General features: G+C 45.4%; 1 protein-coding gene across 1 annotated transcript in view; it reads left to right on the top strand.

Annotated features, from left to right (window-relative positions):
* Nucleotides 1-20,254, top strand: part of SLC10A7 (solute carrier family 10 member 7) — a 757,514-nt gene that overhangs the window by 652,004 nt on the left and 85,256 nt on the right. Inside the window, exon 9 of the mRNA XM_078676893.1 lies at nt 4,742-4,793. Coding sequence (XP_078533019.1) covers nt 4,742-4,793 — 52 coding nt within the window. The remainder of the gene's footprint in view (nt 1-4,741; nt 4,794-20,254) is intronic.

Below are 20,254 nucleotides of genomic sequence, written 5' to 3'. Positions count from 1 at the left end.
TCATCCTCTTTCTCTTGATCTAACAACAGATGACGACAAGGACGTCAGAGGAAGGACTCCTCCAAGCGTCAGTAGCGGCTTGCTGGCTCTGTCTACTGTCCTTTCTCCTGTAACACCAGTGGGAGGCAGAATATCCCATTACTTCCACAACTGGCGGCAAATAACATCAGATCGTTGGGTTCTGAACATTATTCAATGCGGCCATACTCTGAAGTTTGTCCAGGCACTACCTTTCAAGCCCCCTTGCGCCACCGAGTCAAAACATCTTCGTCTTCTACGTTTGGAGGTCTATCAAATGCTCCTGAAAGGGCTGATAGAGCTGGTTCCTCTCTCAACGGGGAGAGGGTTTCTACTCCCGGTTCTTTCTCGTTCGGAAGACCTTGGAGAAGTGGTGCCCTATTCTAGATCTGAGGGAGCTCAACACCTATCTCATCAAATAGTCGTTTTGGATGGTTTCCTTGCAGGACATCCTTTGACTCCTCAACTCAGGAGATTACATGGCCACATTGGATCTAGAGGACGCATACTTTCATGTGCCCATCCATCCAGCCCACAGGAAGTTCCTTCGCTTCACAGTAGCCAAGAGCCACTTTCAGTTCAAGGTCCTGCCATTTGGACTCAGATCTGCTCCTCGGATCTTTACAAAAGTACTAGCTCCCGTGGCAGCTTTCCTGCGGAAGCAACAGCTTCAGGTTTTCCCTTACCTGGACGACTGGTTCCTAAAGGCTTCTTCAAAGCACGTGGCAGAGGAGTCAGTCACAGCATGCACACCCCTTTTCAACAATCTGGGCCTTACTCTCAACACAGAAAAGTCGACTCTGTGTCCTTCTAGAACAGCCCGGTTCCTGGGAGCCATTCTGGACACGTCCCTCAACAAAGCCTTTCCGACCCTGGAGAGACAAGAAAAGCTGATGATCATGGCCCGTCTACTTCTAAGAAGGCAGTCCCTTTCAGTACGCCTCTACAAATCCCTCCTAGGATCCATTTCTGCCTGCATTCCTCTAATTCCTCACTGCAGGTTATGGATGCGCCCTCATCAGGAGGAGCTAGACTTACAGTGGCACCAAGTGGAGGGGTCCTTTAAGGACAAGATCTTCGTGACCGCGTCTATGAGGGAGGCCGCATCATGGTGGACGAACGAGGAAAACATTTCTCAGGGTCTCTCCTTCAGAGTCACACCAGCTCCTCAAATAATAACTACGGATGCCTCGCTGGAGGGCTGGGGAGCAGTCTTGCAAGACCTACATGTAAGCGGCCGTTGGCTACCCCAGGATCGCCTTCTGCATATCAATCTCCTAGAGCTGAGAGCGATTTGCCTGGCCTTGCAGGCTTTCCTCCCGCGGATAGTGCGGTCTGCAGTTCTGGTACGGACGGACAACATGACAGCCATGCATTACATAAACAAGGAGGGCGGCACCAGGTCTCATCTTTAATCAGAAGAAGCTCAGATAATCTGGGAATGGGTGATCACTATCACTAAAAGTGGAACATCTTCCAGGCGTTCTCAACGAGACGGGGACACGCTGAGCAGACTGAAATCAGTCAGGCATGAATAGGAACTGGTCCAGTCCACTCTGGAGCAAGTTTTTCACCTAGGGGCAGGCCATCCATAGACCTCTTTTCCACGCCAGAGAACAAGAAATGCCAATTCTAATCAAGCAGTCTTCCCCATCTGGGATCATTGGGGAATGCGCTTTCGATGGTCTGGTCCGGCGCCTTTGTGTATGCTTTTCCCCCCCATTCCGCTGATCCCCAGACTTCTCAGGAAGCTTAAGGCGGAACCTTGCAAGATGATTTTGATAGCTCCTGCGTGGCCCCGCCAATTTTGGTTCACAGAGCTGCATCTCCTCTCCCTGGAAGGCCCACTTCCTTTGCAGCCGATTCCTTCGCTGCTGACAATGTACCAGGGCCAAGTCTGGCACCTGGATCCTCGATCCTTGCAGTTATTGGCATGGCTCCTGAGCACAGAGAATTTCTTGGTTTGACCCTTTCGGCAGAATGTAGAGATGTGCTCTTTCAGGCTCGAGCCCCAAGTACCAAACAAGACATACCAGCTAAAGTGGAAGCATTTCTGCCTTTGGTGCCCGAAGGAGGGCATTCATCCTCTTTCTTCTGCACCGCATCCTTTCGTTGGCGAAAGCAGGGCTGGCTCACTTATCCATCAAAGTTCATCTGGCCGCCATCTCTTACTTCAGACGCCCATCTTCTGGTCCTTCCCTCTGGTCGGCAAGGATAATTAAACAGTTTCTCAAGGGCCTTTTTAGAGTTTTCCCTCCAGTCAAACCTCCGCCGTCTCTTTGGCATCATCATTTGTTTCTCACCCCACTCTTGAAGCATCCCTTCAAATCTATTCATCTGGCGGACTTGAAATTTCTCTCCTGGAAAGAGGCTCTTCTGCTAGCCTTGACTTCGGCTAAGAGAGTAGGTGAACTACAGGCACTCACCATTCAGGAACCTTTTCTATAATTTAAAAAGGGAACAGTGATACTCCGTACCAACCCAAATTTCATTCCGAAAGTACCTTCAGACTTTCATTTGAATGAGCCGGTCATACTCAAAACTTTTTTCCCTCAACCTACTACTCCGGCAGAGAAAGCACTGCACTCACTGGACATTCAGAGGTGCTTAAAATTGTATCTTCAACGTACTAAGGACTTCAGGAAGTCACCTCTGCTCTTTGTGTCTTTCAGCGCGCCTCGTAAGAGTTTTCCCCTTTCCATGTGGGGGATTGCTCGTTGTATTACCAGTGCTATCCAGTATTGTCACTAAGCAGTGGGCAAGCCCCTTGAAGTTCGAGTCCGTGCTCATTCTTCGAGGGCGATTTCTTCTTCGACAGCCCTCTTTGGCGGAGTTCCTATCCGGGAGATCTGCAGTGCAGCAACCTGGAGCAGTACTCATGCATTTATAAGACATTACTGCCTGGATTCATCGATGCAGAGTGACACAGCAGTGGGCCAGGAACCTCTTTAATTGAGTGGTGAGCTTTCCCTTTTAACCCTCCTTCCGCTTTTCTGTTTATGCTCTTTGCACATTTTTTGAAGTTCATTTGCTGGTTTCTTCCTTTTTTCCTTGTTTATAAATATGTTTAGTGACAATTGACTTTTGGTTCTAATTTTTAACCCATTGGCCGCTGCCACGATTTCGCGGCAGTGCGGACGTTTTAAAAAACGGGCGGGGCTGCGTCGCCGTTGATCGTGCGCAGCACCAGCCAGGTAGTGCTTCGAACGTTCAACGGCCAACGGCAGCACTTAACCGGTTAATAATGGATATATAAGAAATCAAGGTTCCAAATATGTGCTCATAACTGTTAGCTACTCTGATTCAAGCATGGGAATCTATGAAAGTTCCAATACTGGAGTAAGAAAACAAGTTACTTGCTGTTGACTTTGGTTCTCCAGTATTGGAAACTTTCATAGATTCCCATGCGACCCACCCTCCTCCCCTGGGAAAGCTCAGCCTTCAGCATCTCCAGTTTTATTATTACACAGCGGCTACGAAAATCTGAGGGTCTGAGGTTCTCTCAGGAAGATTCTGGAGGGTGAGGCTAATCTGATTGGTTATTCATTTTATTTGGTCTCTTTTACAAAAAGAGGTGGATATGTTACAAACCTAGAATGGGCCTGGGCCTAGTTTCTTTTTTTGTAATGGTTTTTATTGCTATTTTATGTATACCGGGGACTCCCATCTCGACGACGGGGAATGATTCAAGCATGGAAATCTATGAAAGTTTCCAATACTGGAGAACCAAAGTTACAGGTAAGTAACTTGTTTTCTTTTGATCTGTCCCGCAGATATCACCAAATTCAGCATTTGTCCCGGTTTTTGCAGATGGGTAACTTAACAAACTTTTCTGTGTTCTAGTCCACTATTAGGTACTACCTTTTTCAGAAATCAATTTAATTTGCACTTATTTCATTTAGTGTAAAAGTTGTATTCTATTTATTCCCCTTAGTGCCTTGGTAGCTGTGTTTTCTACTTTGGTGATGCGGACTTTGAAGTCATAGTGCGCCTTTCTGTCCATGTAAAATTGTAGTCCCACCTTTTTGGGGGAAAATGTCTCGGTTTCTTGGTTCAAATATATTGTCACCCATTTAATGCTGGAGTTTTTAAAAAAAGGCAGAAATAAACACAGGAAGAAGACCAGGAAGTGCACGGTAAATGTTGTTCCCTGATACCAGGTGCAATATGGGCGTAGATGGTTGAGTATGGGCTGTTTCGGCCTTCAAGGCTCTCTCTACCCTGACTGAAAAAAACACCGAAGAGCAGCACAATTGCACGCACTTGCCTCTCCTAAGCAATTCGTCAATATATAATTAATTCATCAAGACAGCGGGGATCCACCAGAATCACGCCTAGGCGTATTGTTGAAATTGAACACATGAAAAACAAACAAAATAATTACTTAGTAAGGCATTGAGAAATACATGCGATAATATATTTATTTCCACAAGATGCCTGTTCAAGTTAGTGCTATGTTATTATACATGTATGCATACATCTTGTTACGTTATACAGTCTGCAGCTACTAAAAGTGTGCCTACTGTGACTCACTGAAGGAAATAAACATAGTGCCGATAAAAAGTGTTTGCCTGTGATTACAGTGCCAGCCACTGACGCTGGGAACCCACTGAGCCTGCTGCCCGTTTTTCACAAATAAACCAAGTATGTTATTTAATCAGCATAACTGTTTCGAGTGCCATCACTTCCTGGTTATTAATACACATGTAATGTTTTCTTGCAGTATTTTTTGTCCAGCTGAGCTTCATGTTTTTAACGTTCCTCTTTTCTACGAGGTATGTACAATTTCAATACTATTTACATATATTGGGAGCGGGGCATAGGGGGAGAGGGCCCGCTTAAAATGGCTGCCAAGATCAACATTGAATTAGCCGTGGCAACATGATGTTTTGTCTTCCGGTGCTTACAGTCCTGTAACCTGTATAATAATGGGTATATAGTACTCGCCTTATTGATTCTGGCCAGTTGTCTTGCCACCATCCTATCACGTGGGTATTGATTATTTGTTCCATCAGTACAGCTGTTTTATCAAGCCTACTGTAGGAAGAAGAGAGAGAGATGGAAGAACAAATATGTGGTAATCAAATGCCTCTTGAACCTTGTCGTCAGGAGTAGACTCAATTCTGTTGCTATGTTTGTGCTGTGTGCCACTTGCAGCTTTAACATGAATGAGCTTCTGCACGTGCTGCGCTTTACCCATGCAGGTCTGGTTTTCAGAGGCGCAATACTTTCTGATCACTTGTGTTGTACCTCAGTTCTTTGTCATTGATCCTACCGCAAGCCACACTGATTATTTCATGCCACTTCAGGGAAAAATGTTTCTAGTCCTTCTTTTCGCCTTTGGTTGTACCTTACTGTTACCTCTCTTCGTGATGCTTCTTTCTGAAGATGTGTTCCGCCTGGTTTCTGTTGGCAGCCTTTTCTGTCATATGGCATGCCAGATGCGCTCTCTCAGAACCCAGTGAACATGTGCGTTGCGCAATGCCTGCTCTGTGTTTTTTTTGCTTAAGCGGTTCTTGCGTTGCTAGTGACAGCGTCTCACAGTCTCAACTATCACCCACACATACGCACAGCGCCAAGATGGCTACTTGCTTCCATTTGGTCATTAAAATCTTCTGCACCTCACCTATCATATCCCACATAGGCCAAGCTACAAACAACACCCTGCACACCATGGACTCTGAAGGGCATCCAGGAACCTGATACAGAGTGTTTTATACCCTAGCTAACGGGATGAAGCTCAATCTAAATCACTCAGCTTGACTACCCAGGAAACCTTTTATGCTTTGCAAAGAGTATATAAAGTCCAATATAATTACCATACAAGAGACCATAGTTTATGGGCTTGTGACTTCAGCGTTAAGCTACAGCAAATTCATTGGTAGTTTAATTAGTACACAGAGCCCCCTTCACCCGTCCACCATTTTGGTATCTTTATATAATGGAGGACGAAAGGAGCCGTGGGAGCTGGTCACTGACTGGTTATTTTTACATTAAAAGAACAAAGAAAGAAGATCTACTATGGCAAAGTGTATATTCGTAAAGGTGTAGTAGCTACTGTAGGAAAGTGTTCCTTTTTGCATGGTTACCCCCCACTTTTTGCCTGACATCTGATGCAACCCGACTTGATGTGCCCTGGGTCCCTGCCAATCAGGTTCTCAGGACCTGTGTTCTTTTCCAAACTGTACCTTTGTACCCACAATTGACACATCCCTGGCCACAGGTAAGCCCCTCGCAAAAGGTACCATGGGTACCCAGGGCACTGTAACAAGGGAAGGCCTCTAAGGTCTGCAGCACCTATTGTGCCACCCTTAGAGACCTTGTACCTTAACCCCCACACACTGCCGTTGTAGGCTGTGTGTTATGGTGCAGATAAAAATGAAGAGTCAACATGTCACACATCCCTGTGTGCCATGCCTGCAACCCACTGCCTGAGGCATATGTAAGCCACCACTCTAGCAGGGTGCACTAGCCCTCAGGTGAGGGTACAGTGGCTAAGTCCATTCTTAAACATTGTAAGTGTAGTAAAGCCATAAAGAGTATATGGTCTGGGAGTTGGTCATTACAAACTCTGCTGCGCCAAAATAGCTTTACTAAAACCTGGCAAGTTTGGTTGCAAACTTCTCAGCACATTAAACCCACATGTACGCCTGTTTAGGATTCAATGTAAAATTCACTCAGAGGCCATCTTAGAGATGCCCTCTGAACAACGACCAGCCCTGGTGTGGTGCCTGAATGGCGGCCGGCCATTTGCCACCACCAGACAATTTTCTGGACCCCTGGGTAGAAAGACTCCGCTCTCTGGGTTCAGAAACAAAGCTCATCCTGGGCAGAGGTGTCATGCCTCCTCCCCCAGGATGGGCTCGGTCTACGAAGGGGAAGCTTCAAAGGCCTGCCCTCTTTGGAAGTTGTCCCTGCCTTTTGCTGCCCCCAGCAACTGGCTCTCACTGTTTCTGCCCCCCACTATGAGCAGGAGATTCAGCGTGAAAACCAAGCTCCGAAGAGAGATGCAAGGTAAAGCACACATCTCAGTCACCTCTATCTTGAAAATGAGGGGTACCAGCCAATTAGGGAGAGGCTTATGCCCCCTTCCCACTGGAGGGCGGCATAATAGGGAGTGTACCCACCCCAAGGAAGAGACCCATTGGTTCCAACCTACAAACCCCTTTTAACTCCCCTGAATTAGTATTATGGGGCAACCCTGAACCTTGCCTCCTCAGATTCTAGGGAAAAAGGAGGACGGAAGAGCCATGCTGACCCAGGAAGAAAACACACTAACTGCTTTGGACCCAGCCCTACCGGCATGTCCCGACTTTGACCTGCCTACAGCAAGAACCCCGGGGAATCCTGCAGCCAGCAACCCTCAGAGCCCGAAGGACCTACTCTGCACTCATCTAACAGACTCTGTCTCCCTTGAGCGCCGGATTTACTCAAGCCAAAACTCACCCATGGAATCCGAATCCAGGCGGCTTCGCAATTCTGCACCACTCTGCACCTGACACCCAAGGCCCAAGTTTGAGTGGCCCAACACCACGGGGAGGTCTTTCCAGTGATTCTGACCTTGGATCTAGTGATCACCAACCGGCTTCAGGCGTGCTGCCTCAAACTGAAGTGTCCCCCCGACCGCAGCTGGAGCTGGTAAAGAAACCCAATGCCAAAAGACACCCCTGCACCCGACGCCCCACTGCCTTGGGTGGCCCAACTGACGGTGGCCAGGCATCCCCCAAGAACCCAACTTACCTCTCCAGCCGGTGGTCGCCTTCAGGAAGCCTCCCTGTCCAAGCCTGCAGCAACGTAGCCGAACTAAAGGCCTCCATTGGAATCCACAGGGTCCCCGACGTCTTCTTGGCGCACTGCACCCGGCAGCCGCTGGTGGTGCAGCTCCTGTGCTTGATTGTTGGCCACTGCAGTGCTGATCCTAATCCCAGGAGCTTTGCTCCCTCAGCCAAGTGGCCTGCTAGTGAGCAGTTCATGACCGAAGGCCCCCTTAGCCCCAATGGGTAACATTGGGCCCCTGCACTCTGCACCGGCCGCCCCAGTGCAGCTGGTGGTGCAACTTGAGTGCCTACCTAGACTTTGGGAAACTTTGGTCCTAAGCCTAAAACTCCCACTCATAATGCGTTTACTTACCTGTGAAATCAATAACCATTTTTCTCCCATAGGAACCAATGTTACGAGTTCTTGTTCCACAAATGTTGTTGAGCTGACTTTGTATGAAAGAAAAAGTAACTTAACTGCAAAACCTAAAAAGTCTTACTTACATTGTATTGTGAGATCCCCAGTGTGGTATCTAGACATACCACCCTGAGTAGTCTATATAATCTAAAAGTAATCTTACAGTATTCCAAAAATAATTGATGTGTAATTTAAACTGCTTTTTAAACCAATACCAACCTGTAAAAATTACAAATCCATTCCCAATTGCATTCCTGTGTAAAGTTTTGCAATTGAAAGTACGTTACCAACCTGTACCAAATCCTGCTTGTTCTAGAAATAAGACATAAGTATACCCTTTTTATACTTACCCAGTTGGTCTGGATTCTGTCTGAGTGTTCGTAGTCAGCCCTTGATTGAGTGAATACAATAAATGCTTAGCACACCCTCTGGATAAACCTACGGGCTTGCCCACATTACCACACAGAGAGCTGTTAATACGTAAGTAATGTAGCCTTTGCTATACCACTGGGGACTCCCTGGACTCTGTGCACACTATACCTTACTTTGGTATAGTATATACAGAGCCAGCTTCCTACATTGCTGGATCAGGAATGTAAACCCTTGCATTTATTGGACTAACTTAGTCAACCTCTGATCACATGACAAGAATCCCAATTTATTTTTTTAGTACAACTCATTTTTTTTAATTGACTATTTTCCAAATCTCTAAAAAGTATTGATATGGCCTTGAATTAAGTCCCTGTAGCATTTTTAGAAAAAGTAAAAGTCACTGAAGTTAGGGGGGAGTACTTAGAACTTTTTTGTATAGGTCTTCTGAAAATAACCCCAGTTTAGGACAATAATGAGCAACACAGGGGATATTGCTGAGGAGCTCAACCTCACCCGCTACTCCACCCTAAGGGTTAGGGAGCGAAGGCTTCTCTGTAAAGCTAGAACAATAAGAACAAGGTCCAACCACAACAGAATAGAACTCCTGGACTTTCTGTCAGGGTATGAAAAGGACCACCCCTCTCCTGATGAGTAGGACTCACAGGGAGATAGGGAAGGTAGTGAGGGGGTTGCGGTCTTTAATCCTCCACCTCAACTCCTTATGGCGGTATGGAACTTTGAGCTCCCCAGCTCCAAGCCAGGGAGTAGAGGGTCTACAAACTGCAGAGGTAGGCTAGACTTTGTACAAGACAGTGAAGACAACTTCACTGAAGAGGACAACCTTTTAGCAAGGTTGACTAAGAGACTAGAGATAGAGACTAGGCTACAAGCACTAGAAAAAGAGAGCAGACATGAACCGAGGTCCCATCAATATTTGCTGCAATACTAAAAACCAAGAGAGAGAAAGATCATATGATCCTAAAATCCTCAGAGGGTTTGTTCCTAAATTTGAGAATGGTGATAATATCATTAACTGGTTCACAGCCTTTGAGTGGGCTTGTAAAGCCTGAAAAAGAGCGGAAGTCTCACTGGGGAGCACTCCTTTGGGAACTGTTCTCTGGTAAGTGCAAAGACAGACTGGCAGAAGCAGAGTCTTATGTACTCATGATGGGCATGCTGATTGAGGGAATCATTACTGCGAAATACAGAATTAAATTCAGGGGGGCTCAGAAATCCCAGAGTCAGCCCTGGGTGGAATTTGTAGACTACTCAGTAAAGACAGCAGGTGGCTGGTTGACTGGAAGTAAAGTGCAGAATTAGGAAGGACTTTATAATTTGTTTATGAAGGAACACATTTCAAGTAACTGCATCAATAAAAGGTTTCATCAGCATCTAGTAGACCTAGGTCCGATTTCTCCACAAGAATTGGGAAAGAAGGCGGACCACTGGGTCAAGACAGGGTGACCAAGACAACCACGGGGTGACCAGTGGTTGGGGTCCCCTTTGAGAGCGTAGGTGTGGATATAATTGGTCCACTTGAGCCTCCCACTGCCTCAGGAAATAAATTCATACTAGTGGTAATGGATCATACCACCAGGTATCCTGAAGTCATTCTATTTAGGGACTACTACAGCCCCTGTGGTAGCCAAGGCCCTCATTGGTGTCTTCACAGGGGTAGGGTTTCCTAAGGAGGTAGTATCAGACCAAGGTTCCCACTTCATGTCTGCATACTTGAAGCACATGTGAGATGAGTGTGGAGTGATCTATAACTTCACAACACATTACCACCCACAAACCAATGGCCTTATCGAGGTATTTATTAAGACAGTGAAAGACATGATAACGGCACTTCCTGAAAAACTCAGACAGAGATGGGATGTTCTGTTACTCTTCCTGCTTTTTGTCTAGAGAGAGGTGCCTCAGAAGCGAGTAGGGTTTTCACAATCATGTACCAAACCAAGATGTGGTAGACTATTTACTAGGCCTTTGTTTCAGAATGGAAGAGTACAGGGAGAGAGCGTCCAAGAATCTTGAGGCCACCAGAAGCCAAAAAGCCAAAGGACCAAAAAGCTGCGCTGATAGAATTTCAATCAGGGCAACAGGTGTGAGTTTTGGAGCCAATGTCACGAAGGGCTTACGTTGTAGGTGTGAGAGGACTAGGATGCTGCCAGAATAGAAGAGCTAATGCTGAAAATGGAACACTGAGCATATCTAAGTTGGTGTCTGTTAAGCAGCCAAGAGTGTGGGAACTCCAGGAATGTGATGGGCCACAGGATCCCACCACAAATGCACTGAGTGCATTCAGTATCATTAGGTCTAGCATGTACTGTCCCCGTTTTCTTATTTTTAGTACAATACACTAGTTTTTTTGGTGTGGCCATGCCCAATTGCCATCCAGTCTAATACATTTCAGTGGAAGTTTTAGTTAAGCCAGATTCGAATTACTGGTCTTAAAGGTGAAAGCTAAGAGGTTGCGCGTGGGTGCAAAATGCCTATAAGAGAGAGTGTGTGTGTGTGTGTTTGTGTGTGATTAAGCATAGGCTGTTAGGAAGAAAGAGTTGGTGGAGGAAAAAAGTGGATTATGGCTTAACTCCATCTGCCTCAAAAAGTATGTAACCTATGGATTCTTCTTGATGCCAAACTCAGTTTTATTCCATTGGTCAGCAAGGTTACAAAAGGTGTAACCATGCAGCTCTTTCTCTTTTATAGAATCCTTCCACTTGTCTACCTAGCCACGTTTATTACAGACTTTGTTTTGGAATGCCTTGATTATTATAATATCATGTATTGCAAGTCCCAAAAAAATAACTTTGCCAGACTCTAGAACCAGGGACCTCACTTTGCCTTAACATTTGCTAGTGTGACAGCACCAGACCCATCCTCAAAGAATTTCACTAGGGCAAGGTCTTCTGCATGATACACAAAACATACTGAAAAGGGTCAGGCATGGTTACAGTAAAGTACACCACATTATGCTCCAACGAGAGCTCTTCATTCAATATCCAGGTCATCTGATCATTAAAAAGATTACATATGGTGGAATATCAATGAGCAGACATGGAACTAGACTCTTGACACCCCTTAGCCTGAATTTGAGATCTGATGTCAAATATTTGAATTTAGGAAACGCTTGAAAACCAAACTGTTCAGACTTCCCTTCAACTGAACTCATCATAGATCAGGGCTTGCAGGCAAAACAATTCAGTAACAGTAAACACCCAGTCACTCTCTGCCATAATATAGTACTGCTCAACAGCTTCATCAAGCATCCAAAGTAATCGATAAGAGAAACTTAGACTGTGATTACTAGTTGGACAGTTCAGGAGGGAACAATACATGCAAATTTACCTTTGCAATGCGGTACATCCGCCCCTGTACCATCCAATTATCAGTTAAACCCCCTAGAATAGGGAATTACTGTGTGCCTCTAATTTGTCCTGTCATAAAATCACACGGAATTCCAGATAAGGCATGCATCTCCCACATGTTTAAGCAAGTAGTACATGTATGCAGGGACTTCTGAGGTGGGAGGTGAGTGTTAGAAGGTGGGAAGGGGAAGGTCATTTCTGGAAAGATAGTCACTGAAGGGTCATAAAATAGCAAGTATTGCCAAAGCCAATAGGTCTCACCTATGAGAGCCATTGGCTTTTGCAGTGTTTTCTAGTCATGCTGTGCGGCATGGCTAAAACTAAATTAAGATGAATGCTATAATGCAGCCAGTGCTCATACATTTTCTTTAAAGTGCATTAGCCCTGGCTATGTCATACAGCTTTATTTTTTTTTGTAACTGTGTGCTCTCCTAAGGCAACACGGTGGGGTGATGGGAAAGAAGCATGTGTGTGATGGGAGAAGACAGGTGAGAGGAGATAAGAGATCACATGGACTCCAGAGGGTGGGCTGGTGGTGCTGGGTGACAACCACTCTGACAAAGAGTGGGCAGGAGGTGCGAGACACCCACATGGACAATTGAGGGTTGGTAGAAGGGGCTGAGGGCAAGCACACAGATAGCGGAGGGTGGAAGGGAGGGGATGTTGACAAGCACACGGACAACAAAGAGTGGGCAGTAGGGTTGGGGCAACTACATGGACAAAGGAGGAGGGACTGGGGCAAACAAATGGACAATGGAGAGTGGCGGGGGCTGTGGCAAGCATATGGACAACAAAGTGGGTGAGACTGGCAGGAGAAGCAAACCGATAAACACACTGAGTGGGCAGAGGGGCTTGGGAAAGCTCACGGACAATGGAAGGAGGGTAGACGAGAGAGACAGGAGAGAAGTACAAAAGGGAGACAGCTGAAAAACGCACATTCTCGTACAGTGCTTAAATAAAACGAAAAAAGTACCACTGCGCATTGGGAAGGACACTTTATTGCTTCCATCCTACAGAGGAGGGACAAACACACAAGAGGAAGGAAGCGTGAATAAGCTGACGAATAAGAAGCAAGCAAATGAGTGACAATAAAACCAGCCAATGGGAACCAAATGGCAGCCCCTAAGCCCACTGTAAGGTAACGAAAGGTCTCGCAAGACTTAGGCAAGTCTTAAAAATGGGGAATGAGGCTTGGCTGCTGCAGCTTCAAAAGCCTCATGCCATTTTTCTACCTGGCCAGAAACATCGGTCTGGTTCTCTTAAACCCAGAAAACAAGTTGTGAAAAAACCTACCAACTCAGAATCAGGTAGTGCAAAATTTATGCAGTAATTTAATTCCATCTTACCCAGAATCGGTGCCATGGCATATTTTAAAACTTACAATGTAATAAGTGGATGGAGAACACTATATAATGCAGCAAATGAAGATGTGTCAGAACATAGAACAGCTAAGCAGGCACGGAGTAGGAGGTGGCACATAGTGCATAAGGACAATCTGTGTGAATATATTGTTGCATTTCTCTAGATGTATTCTGCCAACGCCTTAACTGAATGCTTGGTATGCAAGAACTTTGAGTTCTATGACAGGCTCCTGTTCTCCCCTTTGCCCGGATGCTGAATTCATAGGCATATAACGTTTCCTCCCGTGTGGCCCTATTTCTTCTTCAGACAGAAGTGGTTGTGCAGTAATATAGTGCTGCTTAAAAAACAGGGCATTTGTGTGTATACATCTATTTTGTAATGTCCCTCTCTCTCTGTACCTGTGTTGGGAATCACAGCAAGCATGGTGTTAAATTAAACATTTGTCGACTCAGTCAGTGCGGTCCCTTTAGCTTTAGCTGTGCGGAAATCATGATTGCTGGCTCCTGATGAGCCGTGGACCAGCGCAATCTGCTACAATAAATCTTTCTGACAATATCCCAGTCAGACAAATACCTTTTCTCTGCCTTTACAACCCCCTGTCGCGCAGTCCACTATTTCCAAACGTTTCCTGCTCATGCCGAACAGGCTTCCCTTGTTCCCCTTGTTGTGCACTTTGGAGCCCGCTTAGCCCAGTAGTTGAGAACCAGTTTAGATGTGAGTCTGTGACCATCGGATATAGCATTAGAGAGGGCAGTGAGGCTTTTTCAGTGCCCTCCATGCCCTGCTGCCCTGATTTTCTGTTCTTTTCTGAAACTCCAATACAACCGTAAAAGCACTAAAAAGCAACGCAACTCTTACAACACAAGTTCAACAACACTACAGCTACATTACAATTATTACACCAACACCACAACCACAACTTTGTAACTGTGGCAGTTCAGCTACAAACAGTGCAACCTAAATGCCACACTAAAGCAGCACAACTGCAACTACAAAAATGCATCTGTTGCAGCATTCTTGCAGTGCTGTATTTGTAACTACAGATGGATAAAAACATCAAAACTGCAACAGTGCATCTGTACCATTAGAACAGTGCTCTGGAACGTTACTACAACTTTAAAGCACTCTTCGCTCAAGGGCTTCAAAACGACAGCACTACAACTAGTACCGAACCCTACAACATCACATCTTTACAATCACAGGGCAGTATACCAATATGACAACTGTGGCACTAAGACTACTGCCTGACAAAACTAAACTGTCTCGTTACAGTTGCAGGACTCCAACAGTACAACAGCACTCCAACTAGATTACAGCACTTCAACTGCTGCATTACATCTACAGAGCTACAACACGAGTTTATTAACGAGTGGATTCTTGGTGTGCAGTGGATCCACTGGGCAAGAGAGTGGTGTGCACTGAAGCATAACACCATATAGCATTCGTTAATGTTTGTTTTCTGTACTGGAATGATCACCACATAACTGTGCAGAAGATGAGAGGAGAAACAGAGAGTAGAAAGGAGCATACAGGCGGTGAGTCAGATTTTATCAGGTTGAGCTATTTTTTTAACCTACTAATCTATCACGAGTGAACTTTAGCTGGAAAGGAACAGGTGTTCTGTTCATTCAGAAAGTGAATGAGCAATAAAGATGCCATTAAATCTTGTTTTTATCTTGACACATTTGGAGTCTGTTCAAAGAGAGAGGTCAAATGTCAGTTTGTCTTACTAATTGTGCTTGGAAAATTGACTTTCTTTTTCTTTTTCTTAATACAGTTAGAGGTTTTTCTCAAGTGAGCTGACTGAAGATGTCAGTTTTTTTATAATACATAACATTTAAAGTAATCCTGTAAGTGGATAGTACAAATATTAAAAAATATATTAGGCATTATGAAAGCACATTTTTTTGTAAATAAGTGTGATGCAGACAAATAAATAGGACCAGAAGATAAACAAGATAAACAAGATAGCAAGATAAACAAAACCAGTTAATAAATTATAGACAAGAATCTGTACTATAATGAAGAAGGTGTCCAGCCGGACACTGATTTAATTGATTGGAGCAATTGTAGAAAAAACAAGGAGAACATTTATACAGTGGGATACAATCCTGTATCCAGTACATATGACACAACAGGACAAAACCAAGGAAATTAGAAGGTTTTTTTTTTAACAGGCAATTAAGTAACGAGTCGCTAGTGAAAAGTAATACATTAACCTAGCTGTACTCATGTAGAACACACAGTTGTGTAACACAATGGAAAAACTAGTGTGAAACTACATAAACATTCGACGGCGTTTCGATCCTATATAAAATAAAGTATCATCATCAGGACTAAAAAATAACATTGCCTGAATTGCAAGCCTGGAAGGCTTGTGCTGGCGACCGTGGCAAGCCTTCTACGGTGCTGCAGTATGTCGGATGAGCGGTGGGGGTGGATTCTGTTGGTAAGGTGGAAGGATGTCGAATGGAAAGGTCACGGGTCCGTGCTGGGACAGGCTCGGTCGGCAGCGTGTTAAGTCTGTCAGGCGGATCCAGTGCTGTGTTAGCGTTATCCACGGATTGGATAAGCTAGTCTCGGCGGGGACGGTCACAAGAATTTTCAAGGGAAGTAATTCACTGATGTGTATTTCTCAGGAGTTCGAGTTCGAACATCTTGATGCACTGCCGGGCTCAATGGCTCTAGAAACTAGCTTATTTAATCCGTGGATAACGCTAACACAGCACTGGATCCGCCTGACCGACTTAACACGCTGCCGACCGAGCCTGTCCCAGCACGGACCCGTGACCTTTCCATTCGACATCCTTCCACCTTACCAACAGAATCCACCCCCACCGCTCATCCGACGTACTGCAACACCATAGCACGCTTGCCACGGTCACCAGCACAAGCCTTCCAGGCTTGCAATTCAGGCAATGTTATTTTTAGTCCTGATGATGATCCTTTATTTTATATAGGATCGAAACGCCGTCGACTGTTTATGTAGTTTCACACTAGTTTTTCCATTGTGTTACACAACTGTGTGTTCTACATGAGTACAGCTAGGTTAATGTATTACTTTTAACTAGCGACTCGTTACTTAATTGCACGTTAAAAAAAAACCTTCTAATTTCCTTGGTTTTGTCCTGTTGTGTCATATGTACTGGATACAGGATTGTATCCCACTGTATAAATGTTCTCTTTTTATTTTTTCTACAATTGCTCCAATCGAATAAATCAGTGACCGGCTGGACACCTTCTTCATTATAGTACAGATTCTTGTCTATAATTTATTAACTGGTTTTGTTTATCTTGCTAAATCAAGGACCTTTGTTACTTGATAAAACTGTTACCCCTCTGACCGTACCCAGTGTATTTTATGGTTTGTACTTATGATTTATTTTGTGTGTTTTAATAAAAAGAATTATAAAAAAAATAAAAACTTACCCCTGGTCCTTGTTTACCTAGAGGGTTCCCTTGTTCTTTTGAAACTGACAAATAAATAGGAGCAAAACAACACTTTACTTGGTGATGTGCAAACAACACATATTGTTTGTACACTATATAATGTTATCAGTAAAACCAAGTCAGTAGAAAATGTTGTGGTCATTTCAATGTAAATTCTGCTGACTGTAAATGACCATGTGCTACCACTTCATGCTTTAGTTATGCATTTATTATAAGTGATAGTTTTTACACATGATTTGAGAAACATTCCTGCCCCCCCCTGATGACAATGAGGTTAAAGAACTAAGAAGCAAGTCAGGGGTCATGTGTATCCTATATATGGCTAGATTTGTATTGTATATGGAGCAGAGTTTGGTCTATTAAATCAAACAAAATAGGTTTTTTGTACAGCAGACATGCTGAACTCCCATATTTGAAGGTGCTCTCGTTATGTGTGCATGAAGAAAAATGCTGCTCAGTGAATTACATTTTTTGCCCAGGATCACATCATTTGAAACCAGTTAATGGGTCAAGAGCATTCCAACTAGGCCGATTTATTTAAGTCAATAGTCCTGCAGGTCAAGTAACAAGGTTATGATTTTCGAGGCCTGAAAGATGGGAGGGGATCAATAAGTGCACAGATGTATTGATTGGCAAGAGTCATGTGAGGAGTGTGTGCCCTGTGCTGAGGAATATTCTGTTGCGAGTGCCTCGCGAGCCTACTGACTGTGACATGTTATCTTTTCTTTCCTTTAGTACGCCAGCACTACATTTGTGGCTCTTCAGAGAGATTAATGCATCCCTTGAACGGGTCAACAGGCTACATACATGCATCTCTTTGTAAATGTTTTGCCGGGCTCTTTCTGTACATGAGAAAATCTTTTGGTTAAAGAAGCTCACGATGCCCACTTGAAACCCCCCAGCTTTATCGTGGGTTTTATCCCTCTTCGAAGGGACTCTTGGGGTTGCATTAGCTCAGCTCTTCTTGAAGGCTCTGATCCTTCCCCGAGTACCTTTGGGAGCCGGCACATCACTGTCTCATCGCACATTTCCATCAAGGAGCACTTCATTTAGTAAAGCCTCTTTACTCATGTTTTAATTGACCTCAGGTCGCACTGGAGCTTTCAGAAGACACAGGGGGCAGCGTGACAGCTGTGCTGGTGACGTGCTGGAGCAGGTCCGTGCTTTACATTTGCTGCTACTTGACAGACAAGATTAAAATATAATTCGAGTTGGGAGAAGAATGAAATGGTTTCTCAGACCTACGCAAATGAGCCAGGGACTTTGAGCACTTTAAAAGTCCTGCGAAGGAAAGCATCAGGCAGATGCACTGGGGTCAGTGTTGCAAGCAGGGGGCTCTGCGCTTGGTGGGGACCACCCTGAGCAGATAGTTGGTTAGGAATCGGCGACCTTAACAGCACCAGCCTTCCCTGAAAGTTACAGAAAATAAAGCCTATTTGTATTCAGGGATATTATTAGGCAAAAAGAGGTTTGACATGTAAATTGCATCCATGCCTCCTCCACCTTTTTAGGTCGAGGTACTATCCGGTTCGTCAGAACCGGAAGTAGCGAGATCTTATCTTTCTTAGAGGGGCTCTTAATCCCGCCTCTAATTTTGGCTCTCTCCCATTGGCTGGCTTCCTAAATGGAGGCCAGCCATTGCAGGAGAGAGCCGTCACTCCAAATAGGCTCCGTCCTTTTCGGATTTGGAGGTGTGTTCGGTGTTCTTCTTTCCACTTTTTAGCCACGCCCACCGAACACGCCCTCAAATCCGAAAAAAGACGGAGCTTGCCTCCGTGTAATTAGGCTGCTCTTTCCTCGACCCCCCACTCTCCTGCGCATGCGCAGTGTCCCTGCCACCTCGCTGGCTAGCTCAGCGGTGCGCTTGATTTGTGCCCTAGCGCAGGGAGTGGTTTATTTTTCACGAGCGCTTTGGGAGCGCTTAATTTATCTTTACCGCCGGTGCCCACCCGGCATTTCCAGGTGAAATTGTCCCCGTTGCCGCCCGGCCGCGACCAGGAAGTCAGGCAGGCCGGGGGCGGGACTACGGGACATCCCATGACATCATCCCCTGGGCCGCGCTCTGATTGGCTGCCGGCCCGGGACAGGAAAGAGGAAGTCGGGAGCTGCCTGCCGGGGCTCCCATACCTCTCGTCTAAAATTATCTCCGTTTCAATGTTAGTCTCTATACGATTTTAAATGTTCGTTTTGTTCTTACCTCGTTCCTGTTTCTAAATGTTGACATGTACCGTCGCCGCAGCGCTGCGAATGCTAGTGCCTCGAGTAATAGATCAGCTAACAGTCGGTACTGAGGAGCTACCTAGGTCATAGTGGACTAGGTCTGGGATGTTGGTGCTAATGCTCCGGGTACGAATGAGATTATTATACTGGGAAAACGTTTTCTTGGTCTTTGTGAATATCAATGATGGGGGTAGACGTGGTTGCAGTCAAATATAGCGCGAATCTGGTCCAGTGCATTTACAAGAGCATCGGATTGCATTCCACGATTATTTTGTATGCACTGGGAGAATTAGACTATTAGCGCACGATGAGCCTGTGTACGACTCTCACCTGGTTCCCCAGTTCCAAAGTCGGCAGCTCTGACCATTAGGCCACATAACGAGTCCTAGTGTCACTGAGTGTGAAATGCTAAACTAATACTGGAAGTGGTGTCTGCGCTTAATGCGATTACTACTGGTACAGATGCCTTTGATTCAATCAATGCTGGGTTCTCGTTTACAGACTACAGTGCTCTATACCGGCACTGGCATGTTAGGACAGATGCCGCGATAATGCGAGTACCAGTACTATCCTAGGGCACTGGGCTGCAGTTCTGAGGTATTAATGTGGCTTTTGGAGTATCGCCTATTGCACGAGAGCGTTGATAGTGGGGTTAAGATGAAGCAGTCAGCACAGGTGTTGAGTACTAGTAAAAAGACAGTGGTAGTGTGTATATAGAACTGCACTTAGCTTAAACACAGGAGTTAGGGCAGATTAACGCTTGCGCTGTAACGTCTCTAGGTACTGGTCATTACTACACTTTTCTAGCAGCGTGTAGTGTACGGCTGTTTTCTGTTAATAGTCTCCTTGGTTCCGGTCCACCTCTCACTCATTTTCATTTTCGACATCTGAAGTAGGCACTCCAACTTCAGTGGCATTTAAGTGTATCGGACCTTTTGTCTCCACTTGCAACCAAGTCACTGCTGTTAGTGACGTACGTGAAAACAGATGTCCCACTGTAGGCTGTTGTACGTAACGTTGTATTAAAAACTGTCCACAGCCTCACCCTGATGACCTCAGAGCGTGGGCGTTCACATTTGCATCAGGTGATGCGCAATCGTGTTGGCTCGTGAGGGCGCAGCAGTTCAAAACATTAAGAAGGAGGACTTGTGAGAAGCGAGGGGAAGTTCTGGCCGCTGGGGAGGGTTGTAACAGCTCCGGCGATGAAAGGAGAAACTTGACGACAAGGTGAGAAGGGCTACGGAAGGAGTGAGGGGTGTGTACGGGGCGGGAGAGGGAATCCAGAGTCC

Source organism: Lissotriton helveticus, chromosome 2_1 (genome assembly GCF_964261635.1).
Source record: "Lissotriton helveticus chromosome 2_1, aLisHel1.1, whole genome shotgun sequence".
NCBI lineage: Eukaryota > Metazoa > Chordata > Amphibia > Caudata > Salamandridae > Lissotriton > Lissotriton helveticus.
The sequence above is the reverse complement of the archived record's forward strand: the minus strand, read 5'-3'. Positions and strand labels throughout refer to the sequence as shown.